At 39.7% G+C, this 23,613-nt stretch overlaps 2 protein-coding genes across 2 annotated transcripts; both read right to left on the bottom strand.

The window, feature by feature from the left end:
- Positions 1 to 7,442: 7,442 nt before the first annotated feature.
- On the bottom strand, positions 7,443 to 10,877 carry LOC146673756 (sialoadhesin-like). The gene is made up of 4 exons (XM_085401012.1): positions 10,794 to 10,877; positions 9,058 to 9,321; positions 8,058 to 8,306; positions 7,443 to 7,552 (listed from the first exon to the last, which is right to left on the bottom strand). The coding sequence occupies exons 1-4, from the start codon at positions 10,822 to 10,824 to the stop codon at positions 7,443 to 7,445; spliced, it is 654 nt and encodes a 217-aa protein (XP_085257138.1). The 5' UTR covers positions 10,825 to 10,877.
- A 6,854-nt stretch (positions 10,878 to 17,731) lies between these two features.
- LOC146673755 (uncharacterized) lies at positions 17,732 to 22,149 on the bottom strand. Its single transcript, XM_085401011.1, has 7 exons — positions 22,119 to 22,149; positions 21,108 to 21,371; positions 20,054 to 20,299; positions 19,591 to 19,701; positions 19,247 to 19,312; positions 19,006 to 19,013; positions 17,732 to 17,848 (listed from the first exon to the last, which is right to left on the bottom strand). Exons 1-7 carry the CDS (start codon positions 22,147 to 22,149, stop codon positions 17,732 to 17,734), a joined length of 843 nt encoding a protein of 280 aa, XP_085257137.1.
- Positions 22,150 to 23,613: the final 1,464 nt, after the last annotated feature.

Below are 23,613 nucleotides of genomic sequence, written 5' to 3'. Positions count from 1 at the left end.
AGCAGAGGCTTGGGAAAGGGAAGCAGAGGAGGCAGGATGCTGAGATGGCCCTGAAGTCCTGAATGAAGGAGCTTGAGACCAAAGACATAAAGGTTCATATCTTTAATTTAACTGCATTTATCAAGGTCTTCATTACTGATTTTTCATTAGACGACAAATTTATTGAAATGGCCTAAACTTTACATTGGAAGTTCATCAAACTATCTATAATATGATTTTAATCCCTTTCTGTTAAATTGCATTACAATATATCAGTTTCATATTTGTTAATACCCAGCATATAGATACATACTCTAATCTGACTTTAATAGAAGTTACTTTTGGTGATTAATTCATCCTCAGTAAGTCATTGTTGATTCTGCCCCCCATTTATGCACATAGTAAGTCCCACCTCATTTACATGTGTTCAGTTCAGTTTATTACTAACCTATACTACTACTAAAAGTAGCTGCGTGTAGCAGGAGATGCAGCTAAGTTTGGCAAATTGCATTTGACACATTGTGTGTGTGTGTGTTTTGTCCAGAATTACACTGCACTTTTCATCTTTAAATCTTACAATCAAGATAAATGTTATAAATCTTGTAATCATATGCATCATCAACAAATTATGGTCTGGGTGTGAAAAGTGAAGACAATGGAGCAAAGTTTGTTCAACCTCTATAACCAGCAGGGGGAGACTGCTCTGCAAATAAATGTTCTCTGCTTTAACTTATGTAGGCGTTCATTACAGATTAGCCTCCTTCCTTATATTCCCTTCTCTCTCTTCCAAGTTTGAAGATAAAGTGACTGAAGTCCAGCAGCAGGTAAAAGATGAACAGAGGAGGGAGGAAGCTGAGTGAGAAGTGGAGCTCTTCAAAGGGGGGTTGGAAATGGTATAGTCCTGAGTCTGTATGAGTCGAGTACATAATTACAATGTCATTGGCTGTGGATATGGTTCATGTAGTCTGGGTCTAAAGCACTCAGATTGTTTCCTCTTCGTTCCTAAACCTCTGTTTGTCTTCTTTTCTCTGTATTTGTCATATTATCACAGCACTAAAGTAGAAGAACTGATAATGGGTTTTTTTTAGATTCACACTAAAATCTGAAAAATAAAGCAAATGATTTACAGATCATTATATTGGTAAAAATGAAAGTGTAACGTGGTTTTTGTGTGTATATCATCTTTTATTCAGCCAAAGACAGCAGCAGTGAAATCTTTGACAGCATCTCACATTTTTGGAGGAAACTGTGATTAACCCTTGTGTGGTGTTCATATTTTTGTTACTCAGCCAGTGTTCATGGGTCTGGTGGACCCGCTAGAGTTTTGGCTTTCCAAATTAACACTATCAAACAATTTTATGTTAAATTACTCAACAGATGTTTACTTCATCCCAATTACAAGCCATATGAACAGCAAACATGGTTATTTTTTCCCTTTACCTTTGTTAGATCACATTTATGAATTAATGTGCTTCTCGTTTTTTGGGGGTTTTTTTCATAAAATGTTATAAAAAAATAAATCAGTTATAATCAAGTGGAGTGAGTGGAAAGACACAACACATTTACACGTGAAGCAATATGTTTCACAACTAAATGGCATCAGCTGCTCATCAATGGTGACATTAGGCCCAGGGTTGTAAAACAGGGGGAGTCGGTGCCCACACTTATCCCACACTGTCCTGATGGCAGCTAGCTTGTCTCTCTGCCGTCGAGCTGGTCTGTCGTCTCGGTTATCAAAACGGATAATCCTGGAAATTTTGTGGAAGTTTTTTAGAGACATTGATGCACGGAAAGGTTCTTGCCAGTTTCTGCATCCCACAGGGATTCTGTGGATTCCCCTTTGGACCTGAAAACTCCTGCAAGGATAAGAACCCCAAAGTAGGCCTTTGGGGTTCTTAGATGAATTTGGTCTATCTCCTTCCACCTCTCTCCAAAAATAAACCTTCCTTCTAGATTACTGCAATCCAGAATAATTTTCTGGATGGAATCTGGGATGAAAAGCTCAAATGAAGACTTGATGTCCTGCACATGAGTACCTGTCAGCCGTGTTGGCCCTGGCTTATCACAGTAACAGCTCTGCAGGGTGGCTCATTTCTTGGGCAAGAAGACCATTCAATTTCACCAGTTATTGAGATCCATATTTCTTCACTTGCTGTCTGGTGGGCTTGTTCTGGTCCTGGAGCTGGCTGCAGATGCGGTACTCGTCTTTGTTTTGTTACTAAATGGTGCTCAACCTCATCCTCTTCTTCAAAGTCACTGTCAGACTCAGAATTTTCAGAAATGTGAAATATTCTGAAACCTCTTTGTCAACATCATCATCCGAAGCTCCTCTCTGTTCCAAAATCAATTGGATGGCCCTCGCAGCAGATAATCTTTTGCCATCTTGATCAGTTGTGATAAAGAACCACACCGGCACAGTCTTATTTATAGTATTATGCCCCTAATTTGCAGGTGGGACAGGGTATGAGAAAATAAAATTTGGATCCCTCAAGAAAGAGGGTAAAATGTGTGGGAATGTAAGAGCAGATGGTGTCGATAGTTGGATTTTCAACAATGTTGCAACTTTGTGCGGGAGCAGGAGGGGAAGAAAACACTATCAGCAGCACCAGAAAGGAGGAAGACAGAGTGTGGGAACACAGGACCTACACTTTCAACACTTTTATTAGACCTGGGTCCAGTGGACCCGAACACCTTGTATGTAATGTAAATGCGTGGGGGGAGGTACAGTATGAGGTCATTGAAAATTAGTTCAGATTTATGTTCTTCACAGAAAATAAGCCAAAGCCAATGAATTTCAGGTTGAAAAAATAATTCATTGTTTAATTTTTCTTTTGAAAAAAACTGAAAACGGGTCTCACAGACCCGAACACCATACAAGGGTTAAAAGAGATATTTTATCTGGGTTGCAGGGCGGCTGGAGCATAACCCAGAATTGATAGAAGGCGGGTTAACCTTGGACAGGTCGCCAGCCCATCGCAGGGCTAACACAAAGAGACAGAGATCCATTTAGCTCTCATTCACACGTATAGGTAATTTGGAAGTGTAATTAATCTAGGTCTATTAATTGCATGATTTTTAACTGTGGAAGGAAACCAAAGTAGCCAGAGAGATCCCACTTGAAACTACACTGATTGTGAATTTGAACCCAGGACCTTCTTGCTGTGAGGCAACCGCACTAACCACCACACCATTGAGCTCTCAAGCTAGGCTTAAAAAAAGTAGGAAAGCTAAGATTACAGTGATTTTACTGACATTTCAAATCTCATGTGATCTTGTGAATTTCGTGAGTCCAGGCAACTAAGCACTCTCACTAGATTTTAACATGTCATCTCAACAAGAACAAATTAAGTTGTTGAATTTCATGCAGATGCTACATGATTTAATTAGGTTCACCATAGAAACATGAAATTATTTTGTTCAATATAAAAACAAAGTAATTTCCATTTTTTTAGTGTATAAACCAATGACTGTATAAAAGATGGACAATGCGGTATAGGTGATAAACCCCGCCTCCCCCACGTTAGCGGAGGGGAGGCGGGTCAGACTAAATAAATTTATTCTCCTCAGATAATTTTTTTCCAAAGATTCTTTTTTTTGTTATCAATAGTTCTCATCACGCTGATTGATGTCCAAGGGCTCTCCTCTCCCATAAGTTTGATTCTAATTCCTACCGCGGTGATGTTAAATTGGGGTGAAACGTCATCATAGCAGCTTTGACTGGCAGCTGCAGTCACGGAGAAACTTGCGTATCTCTGTTCGGGAATAGCAGATAGAGCGTAGGCTCTGAGAGGAGGGCCAGCGTTTACGCTACGAAAACACGACCGAGTGTTTTAACCTGACAGCCTGAGGTGTTCTTCAGTAAACTGGACTACCCGACAGAAGGACCCGAGGCCCCGCTGCACTGTTTCGGTAAGTTAAACGTGTTTGTCAGCTAATCCGTAACTACCGTCCTTAGCTCGGTCCTGAGACCTAGCTAGCTAAAATGAGAACTCGGCTGTCAGGGTTCGTTTAGCTAATCTGTGCAGGTGAATGAATTTACACCGACTAAAGAAATCAAGAGAAACGCTCCGGGCTACTCAGTCACTAATTACTGTTACTGTACTTTTATTACAAGTATTATACTGTAAAAGCAACAGGCTGCACCCTGCTTCAGCTCCTGTGCAGAGCTGATTATTAAATATGTGCCAACAAGAGCATGTTTTCAGTCTCTTGCCACATCTGTAAAGACAATAACTTTAAAAAAAAGCTTGTACCTTGTAGCTCCTCATTAATCAGGAACTATGGATTAAAGTACTGTAGTGTACTGTAATACTGAAAAAATGTAAGAGAACAACTTCAGATCCTGAGTGTGTGAGGACAGAAGAATCAGCTTTATTTCAGATTGGAGAGATAAACTTTATATTTTAGTTTGTGATGGTTCTGTTCTCTTTGTGATTACAGGAGCTGCCCTCAGATTCAGACCTCAGCACCACCCAGTGACAGCAGACAGATCATCCAACATGTTCACATGTTAACTGCAAAATGAACTGATGTAAACAGTACAAAGGTTAAAGTACCACATGTGCTGTAGTGAAAGCTGCAGCTGTTTTATTGATAAAGTTAAAGACAAAAAAACAAAAGGATTAATCACCCATGTAACTGTGTCACTATATATCAGCATTAACAGGACCTCAGTTTTTATCTCAGACCTGCACAGCTTCCGTTTTAAACACTTGAGGTACTCAGCTGCATGAAGAGCATATGAGATTTTCTCTGACACAATTAAATAAAACCTGATGAAGGTCAAAGGTCGTCACTTGTATGATGAACTACAAACTTGTCATCTGGAATTCTTTCACAGTTTTTTGCAGATAGTGTGTTATTTAGTTATTCATACCAGAGTAACCAGAGAGGATCACATATTTTTAAATATATAACTTTCTACAGGACTGAATATAATATCTTTATGTAAAAGTCCGGAGCCTCTGGGGAGTATCCAAGTATTTATAACATTACACAAGCCAAAGGTCTCCATCACAGTGTTCATGAAATGCTGGGTTTATCCATCTTCTGGGGCGGGCCTACGGAGGAGTGCTGAAGATGTCCCTGTGAGGGAGCTGCTGGTGAAGATCATGAGTCCTGCTTGATCAATGCCATGCGCTTCAGTCTTCCTGGTGTTTTGTAAATGATGCCTCTTACAGTGGGTCAACAGAACTTATGGCACAGGACAGCTGTGATGAAAGAAAGGGAAGAAGTTTCTCCAAACCTCTGGACCCAGAGACCCAGCTTAGTCCCTATGGTCTCCCTCACTAGTTTCTCTCCAGGGTGAATGTAGCTGTTGATATAATATGGACTCTATTATTAAATGAAAAGAACAAATTACACTACACTACTGAAACGTTCTGCTGCTGTTTTAAAGGTTTCCATGTTACCAGGCTGTAGAGGGGTCTGAAGATTTAAACAGTTTTAGATCCATTACACTCACAGTCTTAAGGACAGCATTATATTTTTGATATTAACAGTAACTAAATCTAAACTCTTTAAACGTCAAAGTTGATCATTAGATTGTTTTATGACACAACAGTGGTGAGTGTTCCCACCTTCTGCTCTTTGTAACTTAATGCGATCTTTCCGTTTTCGAGTTTTGGACATGATTTTGGAGTATATCCGGTAGCGATTGACCACAAAGTAAAGCTACCGGAAATGTACAACCCTACATCCGGTCTCAAACCAGGAAGTTAGCATTTTCTCGTGCACAGGGTCTATTCCCAGTTTATGTTCACAAACAGAAAAGTTCATAAATATAATGATTTCATGGTTTTTAGTGATTTAATGTATTTGCATTATATGGTTGATCGCTGTAGCAATTTTCCAAATGTGTAAGTCAGTTCTAACTATGCATTTATATTAATCGACAATGACGGCAATACTGTCGTGACTATGACAGCAGGAGAAGTTAAAGGTTTAACTAAGGTTTAAAAAAGAGTGCATATGAAAGCATTTAAATGCTGACGAATATAATGTACTTTTTTTGTATTCCATTTTTCTTTGTTAAAAATAAGAAAAATATAGTTTTATAAATGCAGCTGAAATACAGGTTAACAAACTCCAATGTATTTTTAGATCAGATGAGGGTGGCTGTACAAAACGGTATAGAAGTAGATATAAATGTATAAATAGTGTACAAATTCTCTACATGAAACATGTTGTGAGCATGCAGTGTGTGTCATTACATTTTGTGTGAAGGCAGAATCAGAATTGATCTTATCTTAAAGTTAACAGGGGACAGTCAATTTTCTGCACTTATGCACTCAAGGAAAAAAAAAACACATTTAGTACACAAACTAAAATGCAACACATAGAGTTCATTCATGACCACCATTATCAAAAATATATATATATTATTATTTTTATTTATTTATTTCTTAAATGGGTTTACTTAAAAAGAGGCCAGTGGGGATTTACAATTCTAGTGTATTTCTTTATTTCGTTCTTTCTTTTTAATATGTATATTTCTTTGCAGGTGCAGTGTGGAGCACAAAGTGGGTTAAAGTGCTTAAACATATCACCGTTATCTCTTCATCAGCTGTCAGCTTTATATGTCAGCACAGTGCACGACGTGTGTGTGCAAACGCATCTGTATGCAGCCTTAGATGATAACAACAAGGACCTCTTCCTCAGTCGTCGACCTAACAAAAAAAAGAAAAAAGTAAAGATGCAAATGACCAGACAGGAAATGAGCATGCTTAGCACCAACATGTCGGGGGCATTTCACTCATATGAGTCATTTCTGGATTGTGGGACTCAATGTTTAAATTTGAATTGGTGCCATTATTATGATTATTATTATTATTATTATTATTATTATTTAGATTAATAACAAGGTCTCTGTATATGTGTGTTAACCTTTTCTCCTGCACTTTTGTGTGTAGATGACTTCAGTGTACAGCACGACCACAGGGTCAATTTTACCTGCAGCAAAAAAAAACAAACAAGCAAAGTGTTGCAGAGCATTTAAATGATAAAAGTTGGACACATGTTTATTTGTTTCATTTACAGTATTTTAGCGGAGTGAAACTGTAACAGTCTTCTGATTGTTACTCTTCATATCTCACAAGATAGTAATTTCTTCTGCATGCATACCTTTGCTGCTGACGCTGAGCAGAACAGCTGAGAACAATAAGAGGAAGATGCAAGCCACAGGAAACCGAAAGTGTGTCAGGCCAGGATGACGCAGTTCAGGATGTCCTGCTTCAAAGCACAAAAACCACAGGTTAGCATGATGATGGAAACAACTATGTCCACTGTGTACATGGCTCTTTATTATTCTTTATTTTCATCATCAGTGATTTAGGGCAGAACAGAACTGAGGATCCTTCGATTTGCCAACCAATTTATCAGGAACAGAAAAGAAAGTCCCCTGACGTCATTGCACTATTTCACCTCCTTAAATCTGTCAGCTGCACATGCATGACACATCCAGTTTAGAGGATTTCACTGTTGTCACTGGAGAAGGCTGTGAAGTCTAAGCTTAACCACAACGCTCCTTCAATGTGTGAGACGTCACACTTTCTGAAGATGTCGAGGAATTCTGCTGTTTTGACAAATTAACATGCATAACCATTACTGCACAATGCCAGAACATATGTAATGACAGGTGATGAAACTGGATAACTTGCATGAGCATAATCATCTTACTCCTACTTCCTCTCTGTATCTAAGATGGTGAACATTGGCAGCAGGGAGTGGACCGCTTCACAATCAAACTTTTACTTTTATTACACCATCAAGTACCAGCAAAGTCTGTACTGGTACTTGTCAGGATACATTTTTTGACTTAAAATAGCACTTTTAAGTAAAAGATTAGATGAATTTATCTTTGTAAGCCAACAGTTACGTTGTTAAATGCGATTCACATAGTCATCAACAAAACTTTCAAAATACGACCATCCTGATATCATCACACTGCCAGGAGCAGTTTGATCAATTTAAAGCAGCTTAGATTCAGTAGGCGTAAGCCAGTATACATTTGTTCCTAATAAAATTCACTCTACAGTTAAACGAAGTAATAATAATAATAATAATAATAATAGTCTTACCTCTGACAGTCATCCAGCTGTCAGGTGATTCTCCTGCTCCAGAGATGTTGCACTTGTAGAGTCCCTCATCACATTTAGAGACTCTGTAGATAGTCATGTTTCCTGTTGAGCTGCGCCCAATAAGAAGCTCATTTTTGTAAAATTCACTTATGACATTATCATAGAGAGTGGCCATGTATTTACAGTTCAGAATTACAGTATCTCCCTCCATCACAGGATGAACGGGACTCTCCAGGATCACAGAACCAGCTGAAACACAAATATGCAAAAGGTCAACGTGATACTGGAGTCTACTCAGTTCTGGCTATTTTAATTGAAACAAACAAACAAACCAACAAAGAGCAAAACTTCTTCTTCTTGTCACGCTATAAATTTACAAAATCAAGAATCCATGCTGGTATAAAAAAATCTAAGTTAATTAAGTAATGAGAAAGTACATTAAGACATACATTATACTCAAACATGCATGTGCACTCTGTCAGGTTAATATTAATTATTGGACCGGGTATGTCAGCAGTGTCACCGGGAAAGCAGGAGGACGGCACAAATGCAAACATTGCGTTATTTAAGACTACTGAGCTGGGCAGAGGGTGGGAGAGTTATGTCTTCAAGCAGACTGTAAGCAAATGGACATGGAGGTGCTCAGGAGCTGGAAGTATTTTTTGTTTCTGTTATACGTAACAGCAAGGAAGGTTTATGTAAGTTTATGTAACTTTGCTTGTAAAGTTTCTTCTAGATGAATACCTCCCTACCACAGACAGTTTGCAGTATATTCCACAACTGCATTTCTTGAAGCCCTAAATCACAACTGAACTGCTTTTATCAGCTTGCCATTTTCACATGAGTTTGTTTTTCATCATCATTCATTTAGAGTCCTTAGAACAGGAATGCAAAATATTTTTAAAAAAGAAAGAATTTGAAACACATGACCTGACAATTAGATTCACATTTTAAGTCCATTGTTAACAGAAGAATGAAACATATCTTAGTGGAAACCTACCTGTTACTGTGATGGTGACAGCATCGAAGCACTCGCCTGCTGCAGACTCACACCAGTAAACTCCAGTGTCTGCTGGGTAAAGGTTACTGATGTTGCAGTGAGATTCATCTATTCCATTTGAGGATGAGGGACATGTTGTGTTTATGTATAAGGACGTGTTCCTCTTAATACGCCACACTGAGGAGTTGTCCTGCTGCCCACAGCTCATGGAGACAGACTCATACTGGAAGAACTGGGATTTGTTGGGAATGATTCTTAGAGAAGCTGCACAAAACAGATAAATGATGGAAAGCTCAGATTTTTAATTAAATGCACAAATATATTTAGGTTATTAGTGGAAACATTCTTATTGACTGACACAAAGGCATACTTTGCAGGAATGAAAATTTATGAGTATTTTCATACTATTGTCCATGTTTATGAAGTTGAAAATAAAGTGCCTAAACCATACATTAACCCTTTAAGACCTACCATAGAACCAAGTCCACCAGAGCTTATATTATATTTTTACCTGCTGTGGAGCCATTTTTGGGAGCATTTCAAGTTGCTATACATCAATACAACCATTATAGCCCAGGTTTTAATATTGTGTCTGCATCAAGTGCATAGTAATTACATAAATTGCAAAAAAGTGCAATAAACTACAAAAAAATTGAAAATGTTTTTTGCTTTTTTAACATATATTTCTAGTTAGAGAAATTCAATAGGCTTATCCCTCAAAACTGTAAATACAAAAAAGTTGCACAAAATAGTTTCCCACCACAGGAAATTTATTTTGAGTGTCTTCATAGTTTTATTTTTGAAATACACCAATTTTTATACACTGCAGGAAAAACGAAAATAAATATTGTAGTGCAAATTTGCAAAAAAGCAGCATATGCATCAAAATAAACTATTTCCAGCAGTGCAATATGAGTCCTAAGCATCCCAGAAACGACACAGAAAGTCATGAAGTCAAACATAACTTTTAAAACCACCAGTATAGGCTCATGAGGCCTTGATGGTAAACAAACTACATTTCCACGACAATGACGTCACTTCCAGTTTTGGGCAGGTAATGGCGGAAATGCAAAAGTTCGCGCTGACGTCTATTCCAACGTAGGAAGTGTTTTGAACAGCTGATCGGACCAGCAAAGCGTGTTTCTGGAATATTATGTTTTTGTTCCTGCAAGCGCTTTTTATGCAGTTTTTGCAAAGCTATATGTGGAAGGAAACCATGACCTAGGACAAGCTGATGGCATAAGATGTAAGTTCAACTCCTCCGGTTTCATATGCAAAAAAAATTATTGCGCTAGCTTACGTGGTTGCAGTGCTACCGCGATCTAAAAATAGTTACGCAAAACAGAGCGTGCCATCTCTGACCGGTTTTAAAGGGTTAAATCAAAAGTTGCTACAATGAATAAAGTTGGTCTAATTTAGCCTTTAAGACTTTAAACATCCTTAAACTAAAGTTGAATATTTTCTCAACACACACCAGAAAAAAATTAATAAAAACTAGTAAACTTTAAACATCAAAATTCAAATATTTGCTACTTCTGCTAAATCGTGTCACATTGCCTCCAGTTGTGAGAGCAGATGTGGAAGTGAACTGTAAAAGAAACCACTTCCTCATCACAGCCCGGACTAAATTTTGATGTTATTTGAATGTTATTGTCTTTATGGAGCACAAATTAAACACATTAGCCAGCCGCTAAAGTGGATTTCAGACGGCACTCACATATAAATACAGTACTCACCAACAATAGCACAAAGTGTGATGACCTCCATGATACTTGGCTGCTGATATACTCACTGGCTCAATGGTGGCCTGAGAAGGTTAAGTCACACCGCTGTCACAGAGGCCACAGCTTCCTGCTGGTGTGGATACGTAAAGTATCACATCTCACAGTCAGGGGTTGTGGCTCCACCTTATTTACTTCAAATCAACCACCTTCACCTAAACAAGTACAAAAGCCTAACCCTCTGTGTGTATCGCATTAAATGTGTAACAATTAAGATGTAAAGACTTGTGCATTAATACTGTTCAAAATGTCACGATCCTGGCACGTCCTCCCACCCCAAAATGATCCTGTTTTTCACTGAGATTTATTGTTATCATTCATTTAGAGCTGAAAGATAGATTTTGGTTACATATTGTCATGACCCAGCTCCTAGTAACTAATTGGCAACCAATCGCCATAATCATTTATATATTTATGTTTATAGTGACCAACTGCCATTCTCATAAGTGAGAAAAAACAGCCTCTGAAAAACATAAAGATACCCATATGGAAAAGATATATATATATATATATATATATATATATATATATATATATATATATGATCTCACTCAGTGAGATCATTAACAAGACTGGCTACGGATACCGACTACGGAACGGAGCAGTTGTCAGCCACCTCCTGTACATGGATGACATCAAGCTGTATGCCAAGAGTGAACGAGACATCGATTCACTGATCCACACTACCAGGCTATACAGCAATGACATTGGAATGTCGTTCGGACTGGAGAAGTGTAGTCGAATGGTAACAAAGAGAGGGAAGGTAGTCAGAACTGAGGGGATTGAACTACCAGAAGGCAACATTGCAGACATAGAGGACAGTTACAAGTACCTGGGGATCCCGCAGGCAAATGGGAACCATGAAGAGGCCGCTAGAAAGGCTGCAACCACCAAGTACCTGCAGAGGGTCAGGCAAGTCCTGAGGAGTCAGCTGAATGGTAAGAACAAGATCCGGGCCATCAACACATACGCCCTGCCCGTGATCAGGTACCCTGCTGGGGTAATAGGCTGGCCAAAGGAGGAGATAGAAGCCACTGACATAAAGACAAGAAAGCTCCTGACCATGCATGGAGGGTTTCACCCCAAGTCCAGCACCCTGAGGCTGTACGCTAAGCGGAAGGAAGGGGGCCGGGGACTGGTGAGTGTCAGCACCACAGTCCAGGATGAGACAACGAACATCCAAGAATACATTGGGAAGATGGCCCCAACTGACCGAGTGCTCAGTGAATACCTCAGGCAGCAGAAACCCAAGAAAGAGGAGGGAGACGAGGAACCATCATGGAAGGACAGGCCCCTGCACGGTATGTACCACCGGCAGATAGAGGAGGTGGCTGATATCCAGAAATCCTACCAGTGGCTGGACAAAGCTGGACTGAAAGACAGCACAGAGGCACTAATCATGGCAGCACAAGAACAAGCTCTGAGTACAAGATCCATAGAGGCTGGGGTCTATCACACCAGGCAAGACCCCAGGTGCAGGCTGTGTAAAGATGCCCCAGAGACAATCCAGCACATAACAGCAGGGTGCAAGATGCTAGCAGGCAAGGCATACATGGAACGCCATAACCAAGTGGCCGGCATAGTGTACAGGAACATCTGTGCCGAGTATAACCTGGAAGTCCCGAGGTCAAAATGGGAGATGCCCCCAAGGGTGGTGGAGAATGACCGAGCTAAGATCCTGTGGGACTTCCAGATACAGACGGACAAAATGGTGGTGGCTAACCAACCGGACATAGTGGTGGTAGACAAACAGAAGAAGACGGCCGTAGTGATCGATGTAGCGGTTCCGAATGACAGCAATATCAGGAAGAAGGAACACGAGAAGCTGGAGAAATACCAAGGGCTCAGAGAAGAGCTCGAGAGGATGTGGAGGGTGAAGGTAACGGTGGTCCCCGTGGTAATCGGAGCACTAGGTGCGGTGACTCCCAAGCTAGGCGAGTGGCTCCAGCAGATCCCGGGAATAACATCGGAGATCTCTGTCCAGAAGAGCGCAGTCCTGGGAACAGCTAAGATACTGCGCAGGACCCTCAAGCTCCCAGGCCTCTGGTAGAGGACCCGAGCTTGAAGGATAAACCGCCCGCAGGGGCGTGCTGGGTGGTTTTTTTTTTTTGTTTATATATATATATATATAAATCTATAAAGGTTTGTATCTGTCTTGTGTAAAACTTGTATGAAAAGCATACAAGAGTGAAAACAGATATAAGATCCCTTGAAAAATTATATAAATGGAACTTGTATGTTTTGGATACTTTGGATACTTACTTAAACAGTATATGAAAGTTTCCACTTTCATGAGTAAATCATATCATATAAGCCTTATATGATTCACTATATGAAGCAAGCTAAAGCTGATGCAAGTCTTTTTATACGTTTTTATTTTCCATATGGGTATGTAAAACAGAATTGTCAGGATTGCACGTGTGTGTGTGTGTACATAATATTCATTCCTGTCTCTCAAGAGACGTTAGGCAGGGTGTCACAAAGATATTATCTTGTGGGGAAGATTTTGTACTGAAGATGTTACTACAAAGAAGCTTATACAAAAAAGGACAATTTAACAAAACAAAAACAAGCCCCTATTTTGTCTTTAGTGTCATCTCATTGGCTGATTTACTGTGTAAAACTGTAATACTCACTGAAGACAAAAACACCTGAAATAACCTCTTGGTATATTTTAAATGGGAACTCAAATTCTGCATCTGGACTCCAGTTAAATGAACTGTATATAAAAAACAAGCTACAACATGTATAAAAGTACACGAAAAGAAGTCTGTAGTGGAAGCATGTTGAACACTGAAGAGAGTATTTTGATCCAAAACCATTGCTGTTATCAGTAAATCATGTGTAAAGGCAAAATTTAGGATGGATCCATGTTTTTAGGCATATGAATCATTTGTGGACATATTTGATATGAGAGCTAACCCAAAATTGATAAGAGGCTAAATTATGAGGGGTCTGTTTAATTTTTAGAGTTAATGGACCCAGAAAATTTCATTTCCCATTTTTTCAGTTGTACAAAGAGTAACTAACACAATAAAAATGTATTTAATTTTTATTGTTTTATTTATGTAATTTGTATTTCAGTGATGTTTTTCTTAAAAACACATTTTAAAAGTCTTTGCAGGCTTTGTGAGTCAGCTCATGGTGAGACATTTATTTACAGACGAGTCTTTGGAGCCTCAGAAGAGAATAAAGAGGATCTCTTCCTCAGTGGTTCCCCTGAAAAACAAAGAACATAATTCATGAAAAACGTGAACCACACCTTACACTTACACGTTTATATACCACCTACATGAAGTCTCACAGTCTACACACACTGTGAGACTTCATGTATGCAGGCTTAATTCTTGTGATGTTTTAAAAATTGTATCTCCAAAAGTTGATACTGTTCATCTGGAAGTAGTGTTTTCAGCGGGAGAAACATTTCGTCACTCATCCAAGTGACTTCTTCAGCCCCAGCTGGCTGCAGGTTTCCCCAATCTTATAAACAGAGTGTCCTCAGCAGCCAGAAGAGAGAAGAATGTGACACTGAGGATGTGGACAAGTGGGCGAAGAATTTGTCTGACAGACAGCTCACCCAAACAGAGAAAAACATCCTTGCTAAAGGGTTTAATTTTCCTGTCACGCCGAGACAAATCCAGCTAGTGGAACTGATCACAGCCACAGAAACAGCAATTCGAAACAACAATATTGCTGAAGTGGAAGCAGAGCAACTATGGATGAAAGTTTCAGCCTGTCTCAACAATCAGCATCACCATGGAGAAGAAGAAGGCACTCGCATCACTTAGTAATGACAACAACATTATCACCCTTCCGGCAGACAAGAATGGTCAATGGTAACTTTATTGTCCCCATTGGGAAATAGATTTGCAGTATACCCGTATATATATATATATATATATATATATATATATAACACAAACAAACACAACACATACACCCCCAAAAATAAACCCAGAGAAAAATAACAAACTTTTATCATCAACAAAAGTGTGCAATGGCAACAACACATATGGTTTAGTGTTATTAACCATGATAATAGCAGTAGGTATAAAAGACAATCTACGTCTCTTTGTCTTCACTGCAGGTACTTTATAACGACGACCTGATGGAAGCAGTTAAAAATCATTAAAGAGAGGATGATCTGAACACAACAAGACAGAGGTTGCCTTCCTCCTGTTATAAAAGTCCACAAGCTGGACCTGAGACCTCCCTGAAATCTGACCAGCCACTTTAACCAGGTTGCTAAGTCTGGTCTTATTATTCAAGGACATATACAGTGGGGCAAAAAAGTATTTAGTCAGCCACCAATTGTGCAAGTTCCCCCACTTAAAATGATGACAGAGGTCAGTAATTTGCACCAGAGGTACACTACAACTGTGAGAGACAGAATGTGAAAAAAAAATCCATGAATTCACATGGTAGGATTTGTAAAGAATTTATTCGTAAATCAGGGTGGAAAATAAGTATTTGGTCACCTCAAACAAGGAAAATCTCTGGCTCTCACAGACCTGTAACATCTTCTGTAAGAAGCTTTTCTGTCCCCCACTCGTTACCTGTATGAATGGCACCTGTTTGAACTCATCATCATAGTCAGGCATTAGCACAATGCTTCACAGTAGGTATGGTGTTCTTGGGATGCAACTCAGTATTCGTCTTCCTCCAAACACGACGAGTTGAGTTTATACCAAAAAGTTCTACTTTGGTTTCATCTGACCACATGACATTCTCCCAATCCTCTGCTGTATCATCCATGTGCTCTCTGGCAAACTTCAGACGGGCCTGGACATGCACTGGCTTCAGCAGCGGAACACGTCTGGCACTGCGGGATTTTATTCCCTGCCGTTGTAGTGTGTTACTGATGGTGACCTTTGTTACTTTGGTCCCAGCTCTCTGCAGGTCATTCACCAGGTCCCCCGTGTGGTTCTGGGATCTTTGCTCACCGTTCTCATGATCATTTTGACCCCACGGGATGAGATCTTGCGTGGAGCCCCAGATCGTGGGAGATTATCAGTGGTCTTGTATGTCTTCCATTTTCTGATGATTGCTCCCACAGTTGATTTTTTTACACCAAGCTGCTTGCCTATTGTAGATTCACTCTTCCCAGTCTGGTGCAGGTCTACAATACCTTTCCTGGTGTCCTTCGAAAGCTCTTTGGTCTTGGCCATGGCGGAGTTTGGAGTCTGACTGTTTGAGGCTGTGGACAGGTGTCTTTTATACAGATGATGAGTTCAAACAGGTGCTATTCATACAGGTAACGAGTGGGGGACAGAAAAGCGTCTTACAAAAGACGTTACAGGTCTGTGAGAGCCAGAGATTTTCCATGTTTGAGGTGACCAAATACTTATTTTCCACCCTAATTTACGAATAAATTCTTTACAAATCCTACCATGTGAATTCATGGATTTTTTTTCCACATTCTGTCTCTCACAGTTGAAGTGTACCTCTGGTGCAAATTACTGACCTCTGTCATCATTTTAAGTGGGGGAACTTGCACAATCGGTGGCTGACTAAATACTTTTTTGCCCCACTGTACCATACCAAGCAATGATACAGAAGGTTAAAACAGATTCAATAAAACTTTTATAAAAAAGAGTCATCATTTCAGATGAAACATCAAAACCTCTCAACCTCCTTAAAAAGTACAATCTTTGTTGAACCTTTTTCACTGTAGCAGCAAGATGAGACTCAAAGGACAGAGCCTTATCAAGAACAACCCCCAAATACTAGATAGACTATCATGAGAAAATTTTATCACTGCTCAGTGATGAAAATACTTATGAGCCCCTGAAACGAGACCCAGGAAGTGGCTACAGGAAGAGGGTGATAGATTGTCTGAATCAGTTAGAACAAGACAATTCTATTGACTGGACATCATACCACAGGCTATACCCAGGGGAATCTACACCAAGTCTGTATGGTTTACCGAAGACCTATAACATCTCCAAGTTTCTGGCTTCGATCCTCAACTCGCTGGTAGGCAGCTCTGAACACCACATCCAGAACACCCTGGATTTTGTTGAGAAGGTGAGAGATCGACCGGGGAAGCAGAAGAACAGCACATCAAAAAGGCCCTGAGTAAATGTGGTTATCCCAGCTGGACTTTTGTCAAAGCTGGGAAGGCACCAAAAGAAAGCTCCAGCTGATCCAGGAGAGAAGGACAACCGCTGCCCAAGCGAAAACCTGTAGTTATCCTATATGTGTCAGGAGTATCGGAGCAGTTGAGATGCATTTTTTCAAAACACTGGGTCTCTGTGGCTTTTAAACCCCAAAACACGCTCCAACAAAAACTGGTCCACCCCAAGGATCGGGTCCCCCGACACAAACAGAGTAACATAGTGTATGCCATGGCTATTCAACTACGAAGTTAGTTGAGCCAGATTTTCAAACCGAGGAATTTATCTGGGCCAGATATTTTTTTTGAAGCCAGTAAGCAGCAGATTATGATCAATTTCAAACCCACACAACTGTATTGAAAAACAAGTATTTTTTTTATTCCTATTCCCCTGTAAATCTGGTGACCTCTCACAAATGCACACCAAAAAGTCCATTTAAAAAAAAAGGAGCTATAACTAAACTATTTTTTGCACATTTGAAATAATAACAATAACAATAACAATAACAATAATAATAATAATAATAGTAACAAAAAAACATTTTGATAATTCCCTTTCAAATTAAAATAAATATTTCGCTGACCACTCACTTTTCCTGCCATGGATGGAGCCCCATCCGTCACAAGTATACAGACACGCTTCATATCCAGACCATTTTCCTCAAAAAGAGCTGAAATCTTCTCAAACATTATTTCACCAGCTGTGTGTCCCTCTAACGGTAGTAAGCCGAGCAATTTCCCATCCAAAAAACGGACATATACGCATAACTGTGCATTATCAGTTCTGTCTGTGATCTCCTGCTATAGACATTACATCAGTTTTCTTCAGGTCATCTAACAGCATTTCAAACTCGTCTGACGCCAGAACTTCAACTCTACGAATATTTGAACTGTCCTACAGGGGTACGTTTTTAATAGCAGATGTCACACTTACTTTAATTTTTTCATCACTTTTCACCGCATCCACCACGGCCAGCATGCAGTATTTCACTGTTTCAGAATCTGTGAAAGGCCTTTTCTTCTTCGCCAAGAAGCAAACACGAAGGGAAGCTGCTGCAGCTCTCTCTTGGGCTGTACAGGACCCTCACCATGGTAGTACAACTCCGGTTGTAAGATTATTAAACTCGGTAAAATGAATAAGTATTTGTCAGTCCAGGCAGGGTTAAACCGACAGTTTTCATTGTCAATTTTGCGCTTTTGGAGTGAGAAAGACATGCTGTTGTCGCATCATATATTACGATGATTGTTTAATATGTTTACATCACGGTGCATTGTGGGTTAAATATTGCTAGGCTACTAGGAGTGTTGCATTCACAGTCTACACAACGCTGTAGGAATTTTTAATTTTTTTTTAAATTAACTAATTTTTTGCGTTTTCTCTGTGTTTCTGCCAGGACCACAGGCAGGGCCACTCGCAGGTTGCTTCTGGGCCGCATTTGGCCCGCGGGCCGCCATTTGAATAGGCTTGGTGTATGCTGTTAAGTGCTAGGAGGATTGCCAGGATTTATACATCGGGGAAACCAAACAACCTCTGGCGAAGCTGATGGCACAACACAGAAGAGCTACCTCGTCAGGCCAGGACTCTGCAGTCTATTTACACCTACAGGCCAGTGGACACTCTTTATATTTATAAATGATGAAGATGTACACATCTTGGACAGGGAGGAACGCTGGTTTGAGCGCAGAGTCAAGGAGGCCATTTACATGAAAAGGGAAAGACCATCTCTGAATCGAGGAGGGGGCCTAAGGGTACATCTGTCACCATCTTACAATGCTGTGATTGCAGCCGTTCCCCATTCTCTGTGAATGGTACTCATGGCCATTGATCAGTGGTCATGAGAATTTGCATAATCAAGATTAAGGAACTGACCTCCCAGCCCATTGTTCCTTCAGTGAGCTGGTTTCAGTCATTATGCAAATGTACTGTTTATAAGATTGGGGAAACCTGCAGTCAGCTGAGACCGAAGAAGTCACTTGGATGAGTGACGAAACGTTTCTCCCACAAAACGCTACGTCAAGATGAACAGAATTAACTTTTGGAGATTTACTTACCTGGATGACTGAGTATGCACCAAGATGTTTCAAAATTGTACCACTCTCCATTTTATTTTTATTTATTTAATAATAAACGAAACACTAGAGTGTGCTGTTTTCTAATGAAATCATTATTTTGTGACACAAATTCCACAAAGTTTCTTTTGATTTACATTCAAAATGTGAGAAATTTTCAAAAATGAACCTACTGATTAATTTTTTCCATCATTAATACTGAGATGTGTGTCAGTGTGTTTACCTTTTCTGTTGTAGTTTAGTTTGGTGGCGACTTCAGTGTAGAGCACAACTGAAGGGTTGATCTTACCTGCAGCAAAAAAAAAACAAATCAGAGAGCATTACAATCCTGAAATCCTGAGATTTTTTTAAGGTGGATATGATGAAGTAAACTGAAAGCACAGCTGTGTTTAAAGTTAATTGTGAACCTTTTGTATGATAAACATGGGCACTGAAACTGTGACAAACATTTGAAACATTACTATACAAAACATTATTTCATTAACTTCTTTAAAAGCTAAAAAAAAAAAAAAGAAAGTAAAATTGTTTCTTCATTTACAGGGCAGTTCTATTTTTCCATGTGCTGACCTTTGTTGGTTTTCCAGAGACTGAGCAGCATTACTGAAACCATTGAGAGGTAGATGCATACCACAGGAAGGAGAATGTGTGTCAGGCCAGAGTGAGCCAGCTCACGGGCCACTGCTTTAAAGCAAAAACAGGTTATCAGCAGTGGGGAAAAAACAAGGCTTACTTTACTCACTTTGTTCATTGCATGATTTACTGTAAATGAGAGACACATGAATATAAAGTGGAGGATGCTTTTTTAATAGCCAAAAACTTTATTGGGAACACGAAACAAAAACAGCTCCCATGACTGCCTCACATATTTTATCCACATAAAATACAACTACACATAAATGGCATATTCCAGAGCAACCAGAGAGCATTGCTTTTGTCAGAGCTGTTCAGAGTAAAGTTGAAGTTACATAAAAAATAACGTCCCAATATAAGTAAAGAGGGAAAAAGAATTATGCCCCCTCACCCCCGAGACTGACAGTCAGCAGGCTGTCTGGTGATTGTCCAACTCCAGAGATGTTACACTTGTAGAGGCCTTCATCTGATTTGGAAACCCTTTGGATGGTCAGGTTTCCTGTAGAGCTGCTCCCAATGAGATCATCATATTTATAGAATGTAGCAGTGAAATTGGAGGAGGAGTCTGCATTGTGTTTACAGTGTAGGGTCACAGTGTCTCCCTCCACCACAGGATGGGCAGGACTTTCCAGGATCACAGAACCAGCTGAATGACACAGATGTCAGAGAACAAAATGAGTAAATCAGCATATTGGAGTCTACTCTATTAGTTCAATCAGTTTTGAAACAAAGAGCAAGGGTTCTCTAAATTATCCCCAATTACACCAACAAGTGTTGCTCACAGTTTTGCTGCAGCATTAAAATTAGTACCAAATATCCTTGGGAAAGATAGTAACCCCAAGTTGGAATGTGATGAATTTCAGATAGAAACCATTTAAGGGTGAATGAGGCATGTTATATAAAGCCATTTGAGAGCTCCAGGAGAGGAGAAAGGTGCTATATAAAAATCAGTTTGTTTACCAGACCTTTTGAGGAGTTTATGATGAGAATAATTTTTGATAATGTGGGCAAAAACTTGTTAGGAGGCTAAAATCCAATGTGGACGTCTGTAGTATGCAAGCATTTATGTCCTTAGGATCGAAGAAGTCTTTAACTGTACTGGGCGTGTCGACACTGTTACCAAGAAAAAAAGGAGGCTTGAGATGAATTTCTTAGGAAGGACATTAACAAACTGCCAGATTGTTAATATTGTTAACAAAACCAGGCAGAGAAGGAGTACTTGGTAAATTTATGAAATTTGATTAGATTAATGTAAAAAGACAAAATAGCAAATTAAACTTTGTCTTCCCCAATGTTTCTGTGGTTGCTACTGAAAAAGGGGCAATTAAGATTTTTTAACAGATGTCTCACTAGTTGCATTACATTTTTTGTGTTTAGGGTTGAATGATGAGTAACTGTTGTGTATTGCATTAAAAAAAAGAAAGAAAATCTGAACCTTATTTGTTTAAACCCACCTGCCACAGTGATGTTGACAGCATCGAAGCACTCGCCTGCTGCAGACTCACACCAGTAAACTCCACTGTCTGTTGGATAAAGATCACTGATGTCGCAGTGAGATTCATCTATTCCATTTGAGGGTGAGGGACATGTGGTGTTTGTGTATAAGGACGTGCTCCTCTTAACTCTCCACTCAGAAGAGTTTTCCTGCCCCCCGCAGCTAATGGAGACAGACTCATACTGGAAGAACTGTAATCTGTCGGGAACAATTCTCAGAGAAGCTGCACAAAAGAAAAAAAAAGGTGGAAAGCTGAGATTTTTCTTTTGCCATCAACCAGCCATTTAGTCATAGGATGATTTCAGAAAACCAATCAAAGTAATTCAAGCTTCTGGCTGAAATATGTGTTTCATTACTGTTAGAAACAGTTCAGAGATATAAACATAGATTTGTTTTCCAGTAACACTGCAGCACCTGACTCCTGCAGCTCTAGTAAACAACATTATTCGATACCACAGCAGAAACTGTTGGTTTAGGACATGATAAACAACCTTATAAGAAACCACTTCCTCATTACAGACTGAGCTAAAAACTGAAGTTACTGAATGGCCTGGCCTGCATTTATATAGCGCTTTACTAGTCCCTAAGGACCCCAAAGCGCTTTACATATTCAGTCATCCACACATTCACACACTGGTGATGGCAAGCTACATTGTAGCCACAGCCACCCTGGGGCGCACTGACAGAGGCGAGGCTGCCGGACACTGGCGCCACCGGGCCCTCTGACCACCACCAGTAGGCAACGGGTGAAGTGTCTTGCCCAAGGACACAACGACCGAGACTGTCCAAGCCGGGGCTCGAACCGACAACCTTCCGATTACAAGGCGAACTCCCAACTCTTGAGCCACGATCACCCCAGTAAGTAAGAAGTTACTGGAATGTTATCGACAGCATGGAGCACAAATCAATCTCATTATTTAGTGACTGAAGTGGATTTCAGACAGTACACAGGTATAAATACAGTACTCACCAACAACAGCACAAAGTGCAGCAACTTCCATGATGCGTGGCTGCTGATGTACTGACTGGCTCAATGGCAGCTGAACAGTGTTAAGTCACATAAGATGTAAGTACAACTCCTCCGGTTTCATATGCAGTCAGAGGCCACAGCTTCCTGCTGGTGTGGAAACATAATGTGTCACAGCTCATCACCTCACTTCCTGGCTCCACTCTAATTAAAACCTTTTTTTTTTGTTTATTTGTATTTACCCACAATAAACTGCTAATAGCTTAAAATGTCTCAGTAACTCTAACTCCTTCTTTCACACTTGGAACAGGTAGCATTAGGTTGAATGTCTGTCACAAAATATTTTATCTCTACCATATCTTAGACTGATTTCTGTGGAAGTCTTTTATCATATTTTGAGAAAAGTTGACTCAAGACTTATAACAAATATAAAGACATATAAAGCGTTTCTCTGTGTTAGCCCTGCGACAGACCCGTCGAGGGCGCACCACACCTGACAGACTCCAGCCCCCCCTGACCCTGAATAATCAATGAACAAAGGGGATGGAGTTGATGAACCCCAAAGGCAACAGAAAATTCACACAATATTAATCATAAGTACTCGTATTAAAATGCACAAAAAAAAGCACATTTAAAATACACTTTTCAATGTGACACTAGTATCAACACTTTTATTATCAATGTGAAATTTCAAAGGTTTTGATTAGTGACCACAGATGTCGGGAGCCAGCCCTTACGGGGGGGGGGGGGGGGGGGGGGGGGGGTGGTACTGTCACTGTCAGCCAGCTTTCTGTTTTTCATGCTTTGGTGTTTTTTTCTAGATTATGATTTATTGATGATACTGTTTTGATTATGATTATTATTTAGTAGGCTTTGGTCAGTGTCAAGTCTGTCTCTCCCTGTCTAGTCCGTGTCTTAGTAAAGTGTGTTTTGTGAACAATTAGATTCAAGATTTTTTTTCTTTTTTGTCACATGCATAGTTATACAAATATGTATCAAATGTATCAAAGAAGTGGACGAGAGCACGAGCGCTTTAGGTGAGTAAAAAATATATTCCACAGTACCCGTGTGTTAATGTGCAGGTACACATGCTTCAAATATCAATAATGCGCATTAATTCTGTCACTACCCTGCTTTTGCGCACCACTTTGTTATATGCGTTTTTCTTCTTAACACACAGAGTACACACTGCTGTGTACCCACACGCAAAGTCAGCTGATCTCATGTGATGCTCCTTGATCAAGTGACATTTGTCCGGATTTTTGCCATGAGTGGCGATCAGCACCGCAGCTGGATGGCCTGATTTACAAACCCAGCGCAGGTGATACTCACCAGAATAATTTACTAAAATTGTGCCCTCCTGTTATTAAGTCCAGTTCAATCTGTTAATGTTGATAATCATTTCAAACGAACGTTAATAGGTTATAATAATAATAATAATAATAATAATAATAATAATAATAATAATAATAATAATAATAATAATAATAATACAATG

This window comes from Rhamphochromis longiceps, linkage group LG3 (genome assembly GCF_057381845.1).
Source record: "Rhamphochromis longiceps isolate RC_006_pf linkage group LG3, R_longiceps_female_GT1.1, whole genome shotgun sequence".
NCBI classification, from domain to species: Eukaryota; Metazoa; Chordata; class Actinopteri; order Cichliformes; family Cichlidae; genus Rhamphochromis; species Rhamphochromis longiceps.
This window is presented reverse-complemented; position numbering and strand designations above follow the sequence as displayed.